Raw genomic sequence first — 14,928 nt, 5'->3', positions numbered from 1 at the left:
TCTAAAATATTATGAAATATGAAGTGAAATATACATACATGAGCTCATTTGTCCTATTTTGACTGCTATGCTATCATAAATAGTAAAAATAACCCATCGAAAAAGGCTTTAAGACCACGCTGAATCCTGGTGTGACTTCAGTTAATCAGTTTTGGCCAACGCAAACAATTATTTTGAACAATTTAGTTATGCAAGAAAACATTAGACATAAGCGAAGTCATCTTTCACTACTGTATTGTTTTTAAACAGAGAAAACATTTGACAAGCAACTTTTGTTCTAAATCTTGGACCTTATTCTTGAAAGAAAACATGACCAATAAAAATGTGTGAAGCACCAAAAGCGGCCCATATTAAAATCAATTTAAACACTATTTTGGCTATTGTTGTTATCCAGGAATGTTTAATTGTACTTTTTTATGAGAGAGGCTAGAAAAAAATGTGAAGCTCTAAATTATTATGTTTAATTTTTATTACTCAAATGGCCAAATTCTGACAATTCTGTTATTTGCCTAATGAATTACAATAGGCTACAGTTAATTTAAAACTATTTATAATGACATATGGTGTAATACATTTGTGTTTTAAAAATAAATATTTGCTTTATTTCTTTATTCTAACTATCTAGGAAATATTTTACAATTTAGCTAAAAAAAAGTGCTTAAAATGTCACCTAAATGCAGTATTTAAATCTCATAAATAAATAGAGAATGAGGCGAATTACTGCAAAAAGATCCACTTTTTTGAAAAAAAAAAAAAAAAACAATAACCATCCCTTTCACCAGGCTGGCTACAGGCTGGATCTCTGTTAACGTTTGCATTAACTAATGAAATCTTATTGTAAAGTGTGACCCCCTAAAAATAAATAAATAATAAAGAGGGGGGAAAAATCTAATTAAAAATGACAAAATGTTGTTTTCCCCCCAAATTTTGCTCAGCAGTGCACATAAAAATAACATTTATTTGGGATGTAAATAGGCCTACTGTAAATTTCATAACTGTCATAACCAACCCCCACTAAGCCACTAAACATTTGCACCCAAAAGCCTTCTTTGTTGTATTAAAGTAATCGATACACATTTTCATTATACTCCGAGATGTAGTAAGACAACACTAATATGCAAAACTAGTCAAAGGAAGAAGTTTATTATGAAGTATAGTAATTTCCCTATGACGATAACATCAGAGCTGGCCTGCTGTCAAGCAAAAGACACACTTCAGCCTCCAGAAACCTGTGCAATTTAACAGCTTTGCAAAACGGTTTCATCTGCCAGTAGAATTAAATTAAATCAAAATAAGACGAAAGCAGCAGAATTCATTTAGCTATATGTACACGGTTTTGCACCAAAAACACAGCCTGAGTAGTGTCATGAGATTAGAGGAGGTAATCATGCTCTGATCATTGAATTATTACAAATATTGATCCAGTAAACACTAAGTAGTAAGTCACATTTTACTAGATCTCTGTAACAGAGGATTAAAAAAGATAAAACTATGCTGTGTCCTTCATTAAAGCCCTGGAAGTAAAATAAATTAAACTATACGATCTGGCTTTTTTATATATCGATACAATAATATCAAAACTGTTATTAATTATGTTTTTAAAATAAACACAATTAAAAATACTAATTATATTTAAAAGTGATGACTATATATATATATATATATATATATATATATACCAATGGTCTCAAACTCAATTCCTGGAGGGCCTCAGCTCTGTATAGTTTAGCTCCAACCACCTCAAACTCACGCCTACTTAATAGTCTCCAGTAGTCTTGAACACCTTGATTGGTTGGATCAGCTGTGTTTTGAGTAGGGTTGGAGCAAAACTCTGCAGAGCTGCGGCCCTCCAGGAATTGAGTTTGAGACTTATGATCTATACTCTTCAGAACCATCCGGTGATTTCATTTCCAATGCTTTTTAATTCATGTTAAGTTAAATGCTGCAGTGTAGCTCTGAAAGACAATATGTTCATTAGTAGCTTATTCTAGGGAATTAAACCCGAAAGCCTTTGGTTGAAAATCGTTCAGTTCATAATCAAGAAAATAGCCGTTTTAGTCCATCCTGATTCAGTGCGGTGATCGGTTATCGTCTGATACTTCCTGGCCTGGAACTGTAGGTAGACGTTAGATATGCAGAATTAGATGCATGTCCATTTTAATACACTATAAACAAACTACATTGGTGTTTATGAGACATTTAGCATTTAGAAACAAACAATGACTGCAATTAATGTAATTGCAAGCATGAGCTGTGCCTGTTCTAGCAATTAGTGTACTACAAATAGCTTTTTTAATTGCTAAGAAATGACAAATAGATGGTAATTAGAGACTATGACATAATAATGATGTAATAAACGTGACAGAGAGGTTATGCAAGTATAGAAGTGTATTTGTACCCAGGATATGGTGGTGGCGGAGCATCATGTGGTCCAGTGATGGCGATGGCCTGTTCATATGATGGTAAACCTGCACTGGCCTCTGCGGGAGGAATAGGATGCAGAGAAACCTCTTCCAATCTGCGGATGATCACAGAGGCATTGCTTCGGGTGGACCGACGTCTGAAGGAGCTTCATTTCAAAGAGATCAGACATCACAATCAGACAAACTGTAAGGATGAATCTCTCAAACCTGCAGTTTTGTTAAAAGGTTTGGACACCCTACTGCATTCCATGATTACTAGGATGAGGTCTGGACTTTGACTGCACTATTACAACATCTTGATTTGTAATATTTTTAATGGTTTGTTCAGTTGGAGTTTGTTAAATGCACATTTACATCGGCGAGAGCATCACAATTTGCTACACTGAGCTTGTATTTAAACTAGGGCTGCACGATATTGGAGAAATCTAACACTGCGATATTTTGTTACTCAGCGATATACACTCATGGCCAATTTATTAGGTACACCTGTCCAACTGCTTGTTAGCGCACATTTCTAATCAGCCAATCACATGGCAGCAACTTAATGCGTTTAGGCATGTAGACATGGTCAAGACGATCTGCTGCAGTTTAAACTGAGCATCAGAATGGAGAAGAAAGGTGATTTCACCTTGTATCTTGATAATATTCAGATTGAACCACTGAAGATAAACGTTCTGTTTTGAGGATTATTTTTTTGGTATTTTTCTGAACTTTGAATAAGTCAGAAACTTTGCAGTATATGGAGGATAGGGGAGCTCTCTTGTTTCATGTAAAATATCCTAATTTGTGTTCTGTAGACAAAATTAAAGTCTCAGGGGTTTGGCACATAATTAAAATTTTTGGGTGAACTAACCCTTAAACACACTTGAAAGCTCCAGACCAACAACCTGCCTAAACCTCTGCTTTTCTAAAGGTGCATACACTTGCTTGCACAAGACTGATTGACTAGCAGTGTCTGAGTGGTACGTCCTCTCTTAATCCTTATGTTGGCAGTAAGGGTGTCCTAAGTTTGCAACCCACAACTTTTCCACTTTGGCTTTGTTATGATTTAAAAAAAAAAAAGTGTCATGGTACAATTTGACATAGTGTTCATTTGAGGCTTTATTGTCCAAATTGAAAGATGTCCAGATAAAGAAAACCATGGAATTCAATAGGGTGTCCTAACTTCATCACATTATTGTATAGGTTAGATTAAAGACTTACCCCCGGATACCATCATTTTTATTCCTGCCCTGGCAGAAATACCAGATGAGGAGGCCGATAATAATGATAAAGACTCCAGCGGAGATGATGCCCACCAGCAAAACTATTACATCAACTTTTGACTGGGAATCACCCTTTCCTATGAAAAGATATTTCATACGGAAACAAGTTATTAAATATGTAATATTACAATAATACATATATAAAATAACTACTATTATAAAATGAGGATGATTATTTAAAACGTACAGTACTTTGCACATGCATTCTTTGAAACTGAATATGATGTTGATGATGAGCCTGATGCTTTGTGTATAAATTACCCTCAAAAAGTTAACATTTTTACATATTTTAAAATTTTATTAATCTCTGTAATTGCAAAGATAAATTTTCATGTAATAGTTCATGCCGAATTGCTGCTCAAAAACATTTTTATTGAATGAAATAAAGTTTAATCAATATCTTATTTGAAACCGTTATAAGTTTGTAATAGTACAAGCACAATTATGACAATATTACTAGCTCTTTTTATCAAATTAATGTGTACATGCTAAATAAATGTATTATTTTTAATAATTCCTAACAAAACTTAACAAAAAAAAAAAAACAGCAAAAATCTGGTTTTAACATAGATAATAATAATTTATTGAGCAGAAAGATCATGCTGACGCTGAAGACATCAGCATTACGGTCACAGAAATAGACTATATTTTTAATTATTATTCAAACAAAATATAATTTTAAATGAAATTATATTTAATTATTACTTTTTTTTTTTCAAAACAAAGCGCCCTTGAAAAGCATAAGATGCTTATCATCACTAAATGAAGCCAAAGTGTATATAATAAACAATCTGCAAAGACATCTAGATGAACAGGGATTTTTGTAGATAAATATTTAACAACATTTCATACAGTTTCTGTCAAGTGTGGTTTATTCATCTGTATGTGTGGCGGTACTCACCCTCTGTATAAGTCTTCCAAAAGTGATTCTGTCAAACCAATAAAAATGAATGAGAATTAAATGAAAGTCCAAAATCAAATCAACAAATGGGTGTTTGCTAATGCGGCCGTATTAAAAACACATAATCTGGGAGTGCAGGGAGTGTGTTGCTCCAAACACACATTGGTATCACATTCTCAGTAATCATTTGCAGTGCATAAAAACAAGACTTATCTGCCCAAATCCAACCCATGGGCAAGTACACATGACAGTGTAGGAGTGGTAAGTGACAGGCTGTGTAATGAATAAAATGCTGATTCATTAGTTAGTAATGATGGGATTACTCAACTGTATCAGGGATATTCTCAAAGACTTCCCGAGCCTCCTCGTAATTGCATACCTCCTCGAAACACTCCCGTTCGAGATTACCCGGGGTAAAGATCTCAAAGTCGAAGCGGTTGAACAACAGGTGACGTCCTAAAAACGTGTTGGCCTCCTGGTCCACAACAAACACTACACAACAACAATAAACACATCAAATGTGATTAAACGTTGAAAATAATCAATAATTATACTAATGTATAGTAAAATATATATATGGGCAAAATTATACACTTATTTTATAAGAGTGATAATGTTTCTTATTGAAAATATGTAAGAAATGTTGCATTCTTTCACTATATATATATATATATATATATATATATATATATATATATATATATATATATATATATATATATATATATATATATATATATATATATATATATATCAGATATTTCCAATATGGTGCAGCCCTTGGAAATATCTGATATTGCGATATTTTATTTTTCTGCTGTAATATTGCGATATGAATTCGGTTTCAGAAAATGGATTGAATAGCTCTATTTGACGGTTTTCCAGGAAGTCTAACAGTATTCAGGAACAGAACTTGAATAGTCACTATGCAAAAAAAAAATAAAAATAAAAATTTTTTTTTGGTTTAGTCTCGTTGCTAGTCCAAATATAAAAAAAAAAAGGCTTAGATGAAGTAAAAATATTGTTTAGTTTTTACCGTCAGAAGAAATTAAAAAATTTGTTTTTTTGTTTGTTTTAAGGAAATTATCTGTCAGTGGTGTAAGTGAAATAATCCTGTTTTTACTTTCAAATGTAGATATTTGGACTAGAAATAAGACAAAAATTCCAAGTAAAAAATTTTTTTGCATAAATCATAAATTTCATATAAAGATTGTGATTAAATACAATTCCTTAGCTCCTGGTCAACTTTAATATTGTGCAGCCCTAATTCTAACGCTAATTATAACCCTAACTAATATATATATATATATATATATATATATATATATATATATATATATATATATATATATATATATATATATATATATATACATACACTGTGCTCAGCATAATAGAGTACACGCTGTTTTGAAAATGAATATTTTTATCCATTTCTCAGTGAATATAGTCAATGTATTTTGGTGCACTTAAACAAAACAGATTTATTAAACAGATATATTTATTCAAATAATATTTTAGTCATCAAACATATTTAGAAACTGAAAGATCATGCAATTAAATTTGAGCAAAAAAAATTGCCAAAAAAATACAACCTACAAAATTTCAAATAATATTTGTTGCTTCTCTTAAATTTTTTGTATTTAATATTTTTCTATAACATATCAATTTGGGTGTCCTAGTTTTTGGACCATTATCTTAAGTTATTTGTTAGATAAGCTCCAAATTTGCCTTCAGTACTGTCTAATCTAATCTAATGTAAATGCACAAATATAATATTGTATAGCTTCCTATTAAAAATATGAATTTAAAAGACAGATTTGTGAGGGTAAGTGCACCCCGCACAATCCGTCTTTTAAATTCATGCTGAGCACTGTATGTATGTATGTATGTATGTATGTATGTATGTATGTATATGTATGTGTGTGTGTATATATATATATATATATATATATACATATAATTTGTATTATTCTGTAAACTATTGACTACATTTCTTTTAAAATAATTTTTTAAATAGTTTTTTTAAATACTCAAAAAGGTGGCATCTTCATCCATGGCTGGAAGATTACGTTAAAAAATTAAATATGTTAACATTTATTTTTAGTTTTAGACAAGGGAATAACAATGTTTTAACTTCAGAGGAGTTTACAAAAAAAGTAATAGTTGGTAGAATAAACTTGAATAACCCTGACAAAGTAATTAAAGACTAATGACCAATTGTCATTTATTTACATTATTACTTAACTTTTCCCATAGCTGTACGTGCTCTCATATACAAAGGCATGGTCATTTCTTTTGTTTATGTTCAGATCACAATGTTTCTAGGTTTTCCAAATTATGATTTATCGTGTGTGTGTGTGTATATGGGTAAATATATATATATATATATATATATATATATATATATATATATATATATATATATATATATATATATATATATGAAAACACACAAACAGGCATATCGTTTGGAAAAACTAGAAACATTGTGATCTTAACAACAGGAATTACCATGGCATTTCAATAATAGTATGTTAATAGTGAATAGTAGTGTCAACATTGCATTTAAAAAAATATTGAAGTGTTTAAAGGTTGTTTAAAAGCACTGCCCACCTTTACTCTCTTGTTCTGCTCCTGTCTGAAGGGTTTTCCTCGTACACGCACAGTGTCCACATAACGTGAAATGACACAGCAGCAGCAGTATAAATATAAGCATTTCTAGTCAACTGTAAGAGAAAAACACAAAACTCTGGATGTTTAACAACGACTGGATTCCACACACACCCATATTGTGTTATGTGGGAATCTGAATAGAAGCAATTCAGAAGACAGACGCTATCAAACTAATAACTTAGCCACGACTGCGTTAGTTTCGGTTGTGCTCGTTTTCGATTCAGAAAAACAACTTGATTCATCAGCCTTCGTGATTAAAATCGAAATAATTAGACACGTAGGACTTACCTTTCACTAGTAATTTATATCTCCAGAGTTTATAAACTTTTATTAATTTCCAGACGGCACCTGAAGACATTCATGGTTTTGACAAAACGCCATTTGTTGTGTTCCAGGAAATGAAACGTCTGTTCACAACACAAACTGTAGAGCTGGGAAACACCTGGTCAGACCTGACTAATCGAACTTCTTAACTAGAAAAGCGTAGAAACAGAATGAACCCTGAAACCTACTATTGCGAAGGCTTTGCTTATGAATATTTGTATAAGTTTCATGACGTTCAACCGAGTACGCCTACCTGGCAGACGTTGTGCTGGTCATTTTTTATTCATGAATATTCATTAAGCGTGACGTCACTGAACACTACATTTGGTTTCGCCGTCCTAAAATTCATTATTTTTATTATTTTAACTTTTACTATTTCCCACGGAGAGCAAGCTGTACAACTGCGCCCAGATACTATATTACACATGAGGTATATGGGGTTACATTTATTTATTTATTTATTTATTTATTTATTTATTTATTTATTTATTCAAGTGCCTTGGCTGCTAATCGCGCAGACATTCATGATATTTGCATTTTTGTACACGGTTTCGTTCGTAATTTTAACGTGGATTATTATAATTAATCAAAACAAATGAGAAAAAAAATTGAATATATTAAGCTTATTTTGTTAATATTTCACATTCATAAACAATAATAAAAGTACTTACTAATTTATGATTAATTAAAATAATCGTTTGATTAGGCTTTTAGCCTGCATTTGAAACGATAATGTTTTTGTCGTATTTATTATTATTTGCATAAAAATTTACTATGAATATTATGTTTAAACTATGTTTACAGCAGCAAAACCATAGTTAATTTGTGGTTACCTTGATCTAACTGTAATTATTTATATCATTTTGTAAAATCTAATTATTGTAAGGGCATTTAGGATGTAAATGACTTTCTCTTAAAACATAAAAGGAGACAAAAACATTGGTTTGTGCAAGAGACTAAACTTTATTTACAACATTAATCAACAGTCTCGAGAAATGGCCTGCTGTAATATTATAATATTTATGTAAACATGTTCAGTTTCTTGCACAGACTAAATGTTTTGCTTTAAAAGACCTCAATGTATTATCTGGAGACACATATATTTATTTTATGCAGTGCCAGTGACTGTTAAAAATTCATTTTCAGCTAAAAATCAATGTTTTACTGTAGAAAAAACAAATCACCTACATCATAAATGGCAAATTAAAAACAAAGTAAAATTTTTGGTTGAAATATCACTTGAAAGCATATAGTTAGCATAGGCCAGGGGTAGGGAACCTATGGTTCGGGAACCACATGTGGCTCTTTGACCAAAAATATGTGGCTCTCCACCGGTCTCTTTTCAATAATATTTATTATTGAATATTTAATACTGTCACTAGAAATCAGTTTCCTGTTGAAAATACAATTATAATTCCCTTTTTAATGTATTTTTACAGCAAAATTAATAAGAGCTCAGTTTACAATAAAAGCGGTGCTGTGGATTAACTTGTATCACAACACCAATAAAAGGCAAGCAATTTACATTTTTATGGTTACCTCATGCACATCAATTCAAACAACATTCATGAGTGGTGATGGCGAAAGAGAAAAATTCTATAAACTGTCCTTTCTTCATTTATGGACTTGCTCAACATGTGATGCTTCATATTTGTTTATTTTTGAGTTGTGCATGGAAATAAATGAAGAAAGAATATAATATACACCTCAATGGCTCTTTAAAAAAATTTATTTGCCAAAAAAAAATCAGAACTGGCTCTTTTCTGAAAAAGGTTCCTGACCCCTGGCATAGGCTATGAACCACAGGTTGATTTTACTTAAACGGATCACTAGATGGCACCAAAAACCTGATGTCAAAAGGATAGTTCCAGTCCTTGATGTTGATTGGTCAATAGCTGTTTTATTTAGCATCTATTTCTATGGGCAAAGTTCGTAGTTTTACACTCTAGCCTGCTATTATAGCATCTGCATTACATTTTCTCAGCCTTAAACATGACACTAAACAAAACAAACTGTGATTGGTTGCTTTACGTGTCAGCTAGTTGGGCAATGTTTCTCAATGTTTCCTCTGGGCAATGTTTGTCTTATGAAAGCTGCTCAGATTTGTTGGCTGCACATTCATGATGTGAATTCAGCACATTACATAGATTATACATTGAACTGGTGACTGTTGAGGACATTTGAGTTTAGTGAACTGAACTTACTGTCATGTTCAAGAATCTAGAAATGATTCGAGGTTTGTGGCATGGTGCTTTATCCTGCTGAAATATAGCTTCACAAGATGTGTTCATCACTGTGGTCATAAAGAGATGGTCAGCAGCTTGGATTAATGCCATTTCCAGTCAAATACAGGCAAACCCATCCAATGGGTTGATTTTTCTAATTAAATTACTGTTGGGTTTGTCTATATTTCTGTTATTTGGGTCAACTTTGGGTTATTACAAAGACTATATATGTACAATGATTGTTCACTTGCATTATTATGAATAAAGTGCAATGTTAAAAAATGAAGTCCCACCTTCCAGTCAGATTAGCCAATCATCAATCTTTATACTCTTGGGGGAGGGGTTTGAACAGATTCACTTGTTCATTACAGTAATTCCTGTCGTGTGGTGACTACTACTGTATGCTTGCATGGCTTTTGACATGGACAATGACAACATATTACATTCCAGCACATACCATGTCTGTATTTTTCCAGCTTTTGTAACCCCGTCCTCTGTTAACCATTGGCACAGCTGCAAATGAGATTGAAGTCATGAAATACTTGCCAATCTTTGCGCAATAGCTAGAGCAAGCTGTAAATAACATGTTTTAAATGTAATTAGAACTTAAAGTCAGAGTAAACCATATGTTGCTGAGACTTTTATCTCAGTATGTTGGTGTACTTCCAACTGAGACTGAATATTGAGTCGGAGCTGGAGCTTTCATTTTGTACATCATTCGCTTATAGCAAACTAACGATGTAATGGCCCCTGTTTTGTTTGTGTTTTGTTCAGTCCCATGTTTTTATTTGTCACTCTGAGAGTTTTCACTTGTTAATTACTGTAGTTATTTAGTCACCACCCGCCATCATATCCGCTTGTTAAGTGTGACGTCACGCGAAGTGGCTTCAGGGTCCAAGCGCTCTGTCAAACTATATGGCGAAGCTTAACAAATGGTAATTATAAATGTTTAATACTTTTAATAAGCGTTTATTATGTTAGTAATATTAAGTGTTAAATATTAAGTCAAAAATCACGATCGCAATATAAATATATTCATGCTTAATATCCGATGGCCAGAAAGTGATTAATTATCTATAAATTGTTAAAATATCGGTGTCTGTCCAGAGTGCGTACACCATGATTTTATATAAAATTCACTTTAATGTGTGATATGCCTAAAAACCCGGAAACAGTATTCCTAATGTCACGACTTAACAGGTGGATTGTTTAACCTAATTGTTTGATCTGGAACTGGTGTGTGTGTGATGTGCATGATGGGATATATAGTCCAGTTCAGTGGCAGATGTGTAGTAGCGTGAATGATAGTGAGTGCTCTCCAGCAATCTGCAAGGGCTAGAAGGGCTGTGGTTGAGATTATTGTGGCTGAAGCGTCAAACTGATGTCAAGATTACCAAAACAAAGTTCTTTTTCAGTGTAAAACTTCACCTAAGGAATAACCACCCACATAGGAAAATTTCTCTGGCCCACACAATCAGCTTTTGCTTGGCTTGGCCCACATGCTGCAGTGAATAACAGTACATTACTGGACCAAGTCTGGCTTCCATGTAAGGGCCTAACATAGACCATATCTGGGCCTAGTCTCCGCCAATTTAACCTGAACTGGGCCAGTTATGACCCATGATTGGCCATTATGTGGAAGCCATATTTGGTGTGTCACGACTGCAATGAAATTGATAAATGCATGAAGCATTGCACATTAGGCACGTTAATAATGCTAATGGTTATATATGATAATATAACTTCTAATAATGGTAATGGATAATAATATAATTTGTAAAATAATAATTTGATTAATTTTGGTTAAATTTAGTTATTTTTCAACATACAGGAAACAACAGATTAATTAATCTTGATTGTTTCCTGGATTAAAACGAAGGCACTGGAAGATGCAAACAGCAAGATGAAAATGACTTTGTGCATCAAAATATTTCTTTACTCAAAAAATTATTTAAATTATTTTAAAAGTGGGTCAAGATAGGTCAAACTTATGTTGTCCACATATCAATTTTTAACATCTGGGCCAAATACTACATTTGACATCTGGCCCATGTCTTGTGTGCCGCCTTAAAGACAGTGCCACCTCTGTCAAACCTGGGCCATGTTTGGCTCACATGCTATATGCCAGTGCTGGATGAATACCTGCTGTGCCAGCTTTATGCCAAATCTGGGCCAGAATTCTTTGCTACCTGGACATGTGAGCTAGCTAAATAAATTGATTTCACACAAACTTTAAGCAACATAATTAATAGAACGAGACAACAGATTTTGTTGTTGATTTGAGAAAAATGTAACTTAACTGCCGTTTTTAAGATTTTTCAGATAGGATTTGGTCCCAAAATGAACTGCTGGGAGGCATTGCAAATATGGCTTCCGAATGAACAGACTTTCATTGAAAGGGAATTCGGTTAATATAAAACCAACTAATTGTTTGAGAGTGTATGTAAATCACTAATGACAGTGTCACAATCTAAAGCCATGCTTGTTATATAATTACAGACAACATGTTTGTAATTAACCTCCTATTTTTGATCCCAAGAGTATATAATTTGTAGATAATAATATAAATTAATTTGTAATATAATTTGTAAAATAATAATTTGGTTGAAAAAATATATTTAATGTAGGGTGAATTAAGTTATTTTGCAACATACAGGATAGAAAAGACATTCATTCATTCATTTTTGCCTTAGTCCCTTTATTAATCTGGGGTCACCACAGCGGAATGAACCGCCAACTTATCCAGCAGGTTTTCACTCAGCGGATGCCCTTCCAGCCGCAACCCATCTCTGGGGAACATCCACACACACTCATTCACACTCCTACACTACGGTCAATTTAGCCTACCCACTTCCCCTATAGCGCATGTTTTTGGACTGTGTGGGGAAACCGGAGCACCCGGAGGAAACCCACGCAAACATGGGGAGAACATACAAACTCCACACAGAAACGCCAACTGACCCAGCCAAGGCTCAAACCAGCGACGTTCTTGCTGCAAGGCGACAGCGCTACCTACTGCGCCACTGCATCACCTAGAAAAGACATTGTGCATCAAAAATTATTTAAATGTGGGTCAAGATAGGCCAAACTTACGTGTCCCACATATCAGTTTTTAACATCTGGCCCATGTCATGCATGCCAGCTTAAAGACGACGCCACATCTGACACATGCTGTATGCCAGAGCCTGTTGTGCCAGCTTTATGCCAAATCCGGGCCAGAATTCTTTTGCTACCTGGGCATGTGCGCTAGCTAAAAAATAGAACTCACACAAACTTTGAGCAACAAAATGAAAGGAACGGGTCAACAGAGTTTGTTGTGGATTTGAGAAATATGTAATTTGTCAGCCATTTTTGAGATGATTGGATTTGCTCGAGGATGAACTGCTCGGAGGCTTTCCTTCAACGGGACTTTGGTTAATATACAACCCAACATTTTATGTATGTAAATCACTAATGGCCTGTTCACTGTCACATGTCCCGGTGCCTGTTGTATAATTATAGATGTCACGTTTGTGTCGCCGCCAGTGGTGTAGTGGTTAGTGTGTTGACACATGCACTCTGGTGCTCACGGTGACCTGAGTTCAATTCCCGCCTCGCAGTCCTATGCCGATCCCTCTGCTCTCCCCATGCTTTCCTGTCAATACTCTCCAATACAATAAAGGTGAAAAGAGAGCATCTCTGAATGTACAGAAGCACATGTTCATGATAACCACCAAATCATACTAGCATTTATCTGTGCACAGCTTTCTAAACATGCGTAATCCATGATAAGATGACTTCATGCTCTATTGGAGACCTCAAAAAATAAATACATTTAATAAAAATATCTCAGACACACCAGATAAACCTCATCGCTTTATAACACGATGGCCTCATATCTGCTTTCTGCGGAAAGCATCTCATTTCGCAGGCTCACCCAGAAGATGATGATCTCCGGCCAGGAAAAGTCCCCAGTTTAACAGTGGTGATGTATTCGAGCTCCTCCTGGAGACGGGTGCTAATTGAACAGTAATAGGCTGCAGTATTTCACCAGAAAGGGGGTCTGGATACTGTTGCTGTACTGTCCACACCGGGCCTGGCAGAGAGCTGATATGAAGACGCATTCCTGTCTTTATCTGCTGTGGAAGACCAGACGACGTTGAACTCGATGAAACCCCTGGAGGATTTGAAAACATGCATGAATGATGACGGATAACTGGGGTCGGCTGGAAATGCGATGATTACTATACAATGGGAAATACCTCCTGCTGTGTTGCTGGAGTCATGTTTTATAGCGTCGGAAGGAGGCCAAGTTTATAAAGTTGCACTGCGGATATGATTTATTCTGTTTATTTTGTGCTGAAATTGAGATATCAAGCTTTGGCAAAGCGTCTTAAGCTTAGCTGAAAATCACCCAACTATTACTCAACAGTTTATTAAACACACAATGACGAATTATGTACAACAACGACATGGTAAAATGAGTAGTAATTGAACATTAAGCCAATAAAATGTATTTTAAAAGACATGCAACACAAATGGGGTGGCACGGTGGCTTAATGGTTATCACTGTCACCTCACAGCAAGAAGGCCGCTGGTTTGAGTCCCAGCTGGGCCACTTGGCATTTCTGCATGGGTCCTGTTGCTCCAGTTACCTCCAAAGACATGCACTATAGGTGAACTGAATGAACTAAATTGGCCGTAGTCTGTGAATGTGAGAGTGTATGGGTGTTTCCCAGTATTGGGTTGTGGCTGGAAGGGAATCCGCTGCGTTAAACATATGCTGGGTTAGTTGGCGGTTCATTACGGTGTGGCAACCTCTGAAAAATAGACTAAGTTGAAGGAAAATGAATGACATTTTTATCTACATATAACTTTTAACGTGGACGTCACCGTGGCGCAGTGAGTAGCACAATCGCCTCACAGCAAGAAGGTCGCTGGTTCGAGCCCCGTATGGGTCAGTTGGCGTTTCTGTGTGGAGTTTGCATCTTCTCCCTGTGTTTGTGTGGGTTTCCTCCATAGTCCAAACACATGCGCTATAGGTGAATTGAATAAGGTAAATTGGCTGTAGTGGGAATGTAAGAGTGTGTGGGTGTTTCCTAGTGTTGGGTTGTTGCTGGAAAGGCATCCGCTGC

General features: G+C 34.6%; 1 protein-coding gene across 1 annotated transcript; it reads right to left on the bottom strand.

The window, feature by feature from the left end:
* Window positions 1–1,124: 1,124 nt before the first annotated feature.
* On the bottom strand, window positions 1,125–7,778 carry prrg4 (proline rich Gla (G-carboxyglutamic acid) 4 (transmembrane)). Its single transcript, XM_056478195.1, has 7 exons — window positions 7,554–7,778; window positions 7,206–7,318; window positions 4,918–5,081; window positions 4,590–4,617; window positions 3,627–3,765; window positions 2,399–2,569; window positions 1,125–2,113 (listed from the first exon to the last, which is right to left on the bottom strand). The coding sequence occupies exons 2-7, from the start codon at window positions 7,306–7,308 to the stop codon at window positions 2,086–2,088; spliced, it is 633 nt and encodes a 210-aa protein (XP_056334170.1). The 5' UTR covers window positions 7,309–7,318; window positions 7,554–7,778; the 3' UTR covers window positions 1,125–2,085.
* Window positions 7,779–14,928: the final 7,150 nt, after the last annotated feature.

The sequence above is a fragment of the Danio aesculapii genome, chromosome 18 (genome assembly GCF_903798145.1).
Source record: "Danio aesculapii chromosome 18, fDanAes4.1, whole genome shotgun sequence".
Lineage (NCBI taxonomy): Eukaryota > Metazoa > Chordata > Actinopteri > Cypriniformes > Danionidae > Danio > Danio aesculapii.
Note: the sequence above shows the minus strand (reverse complement) of the source record. Positions and strands in the feature narration are given on the sequence as shown.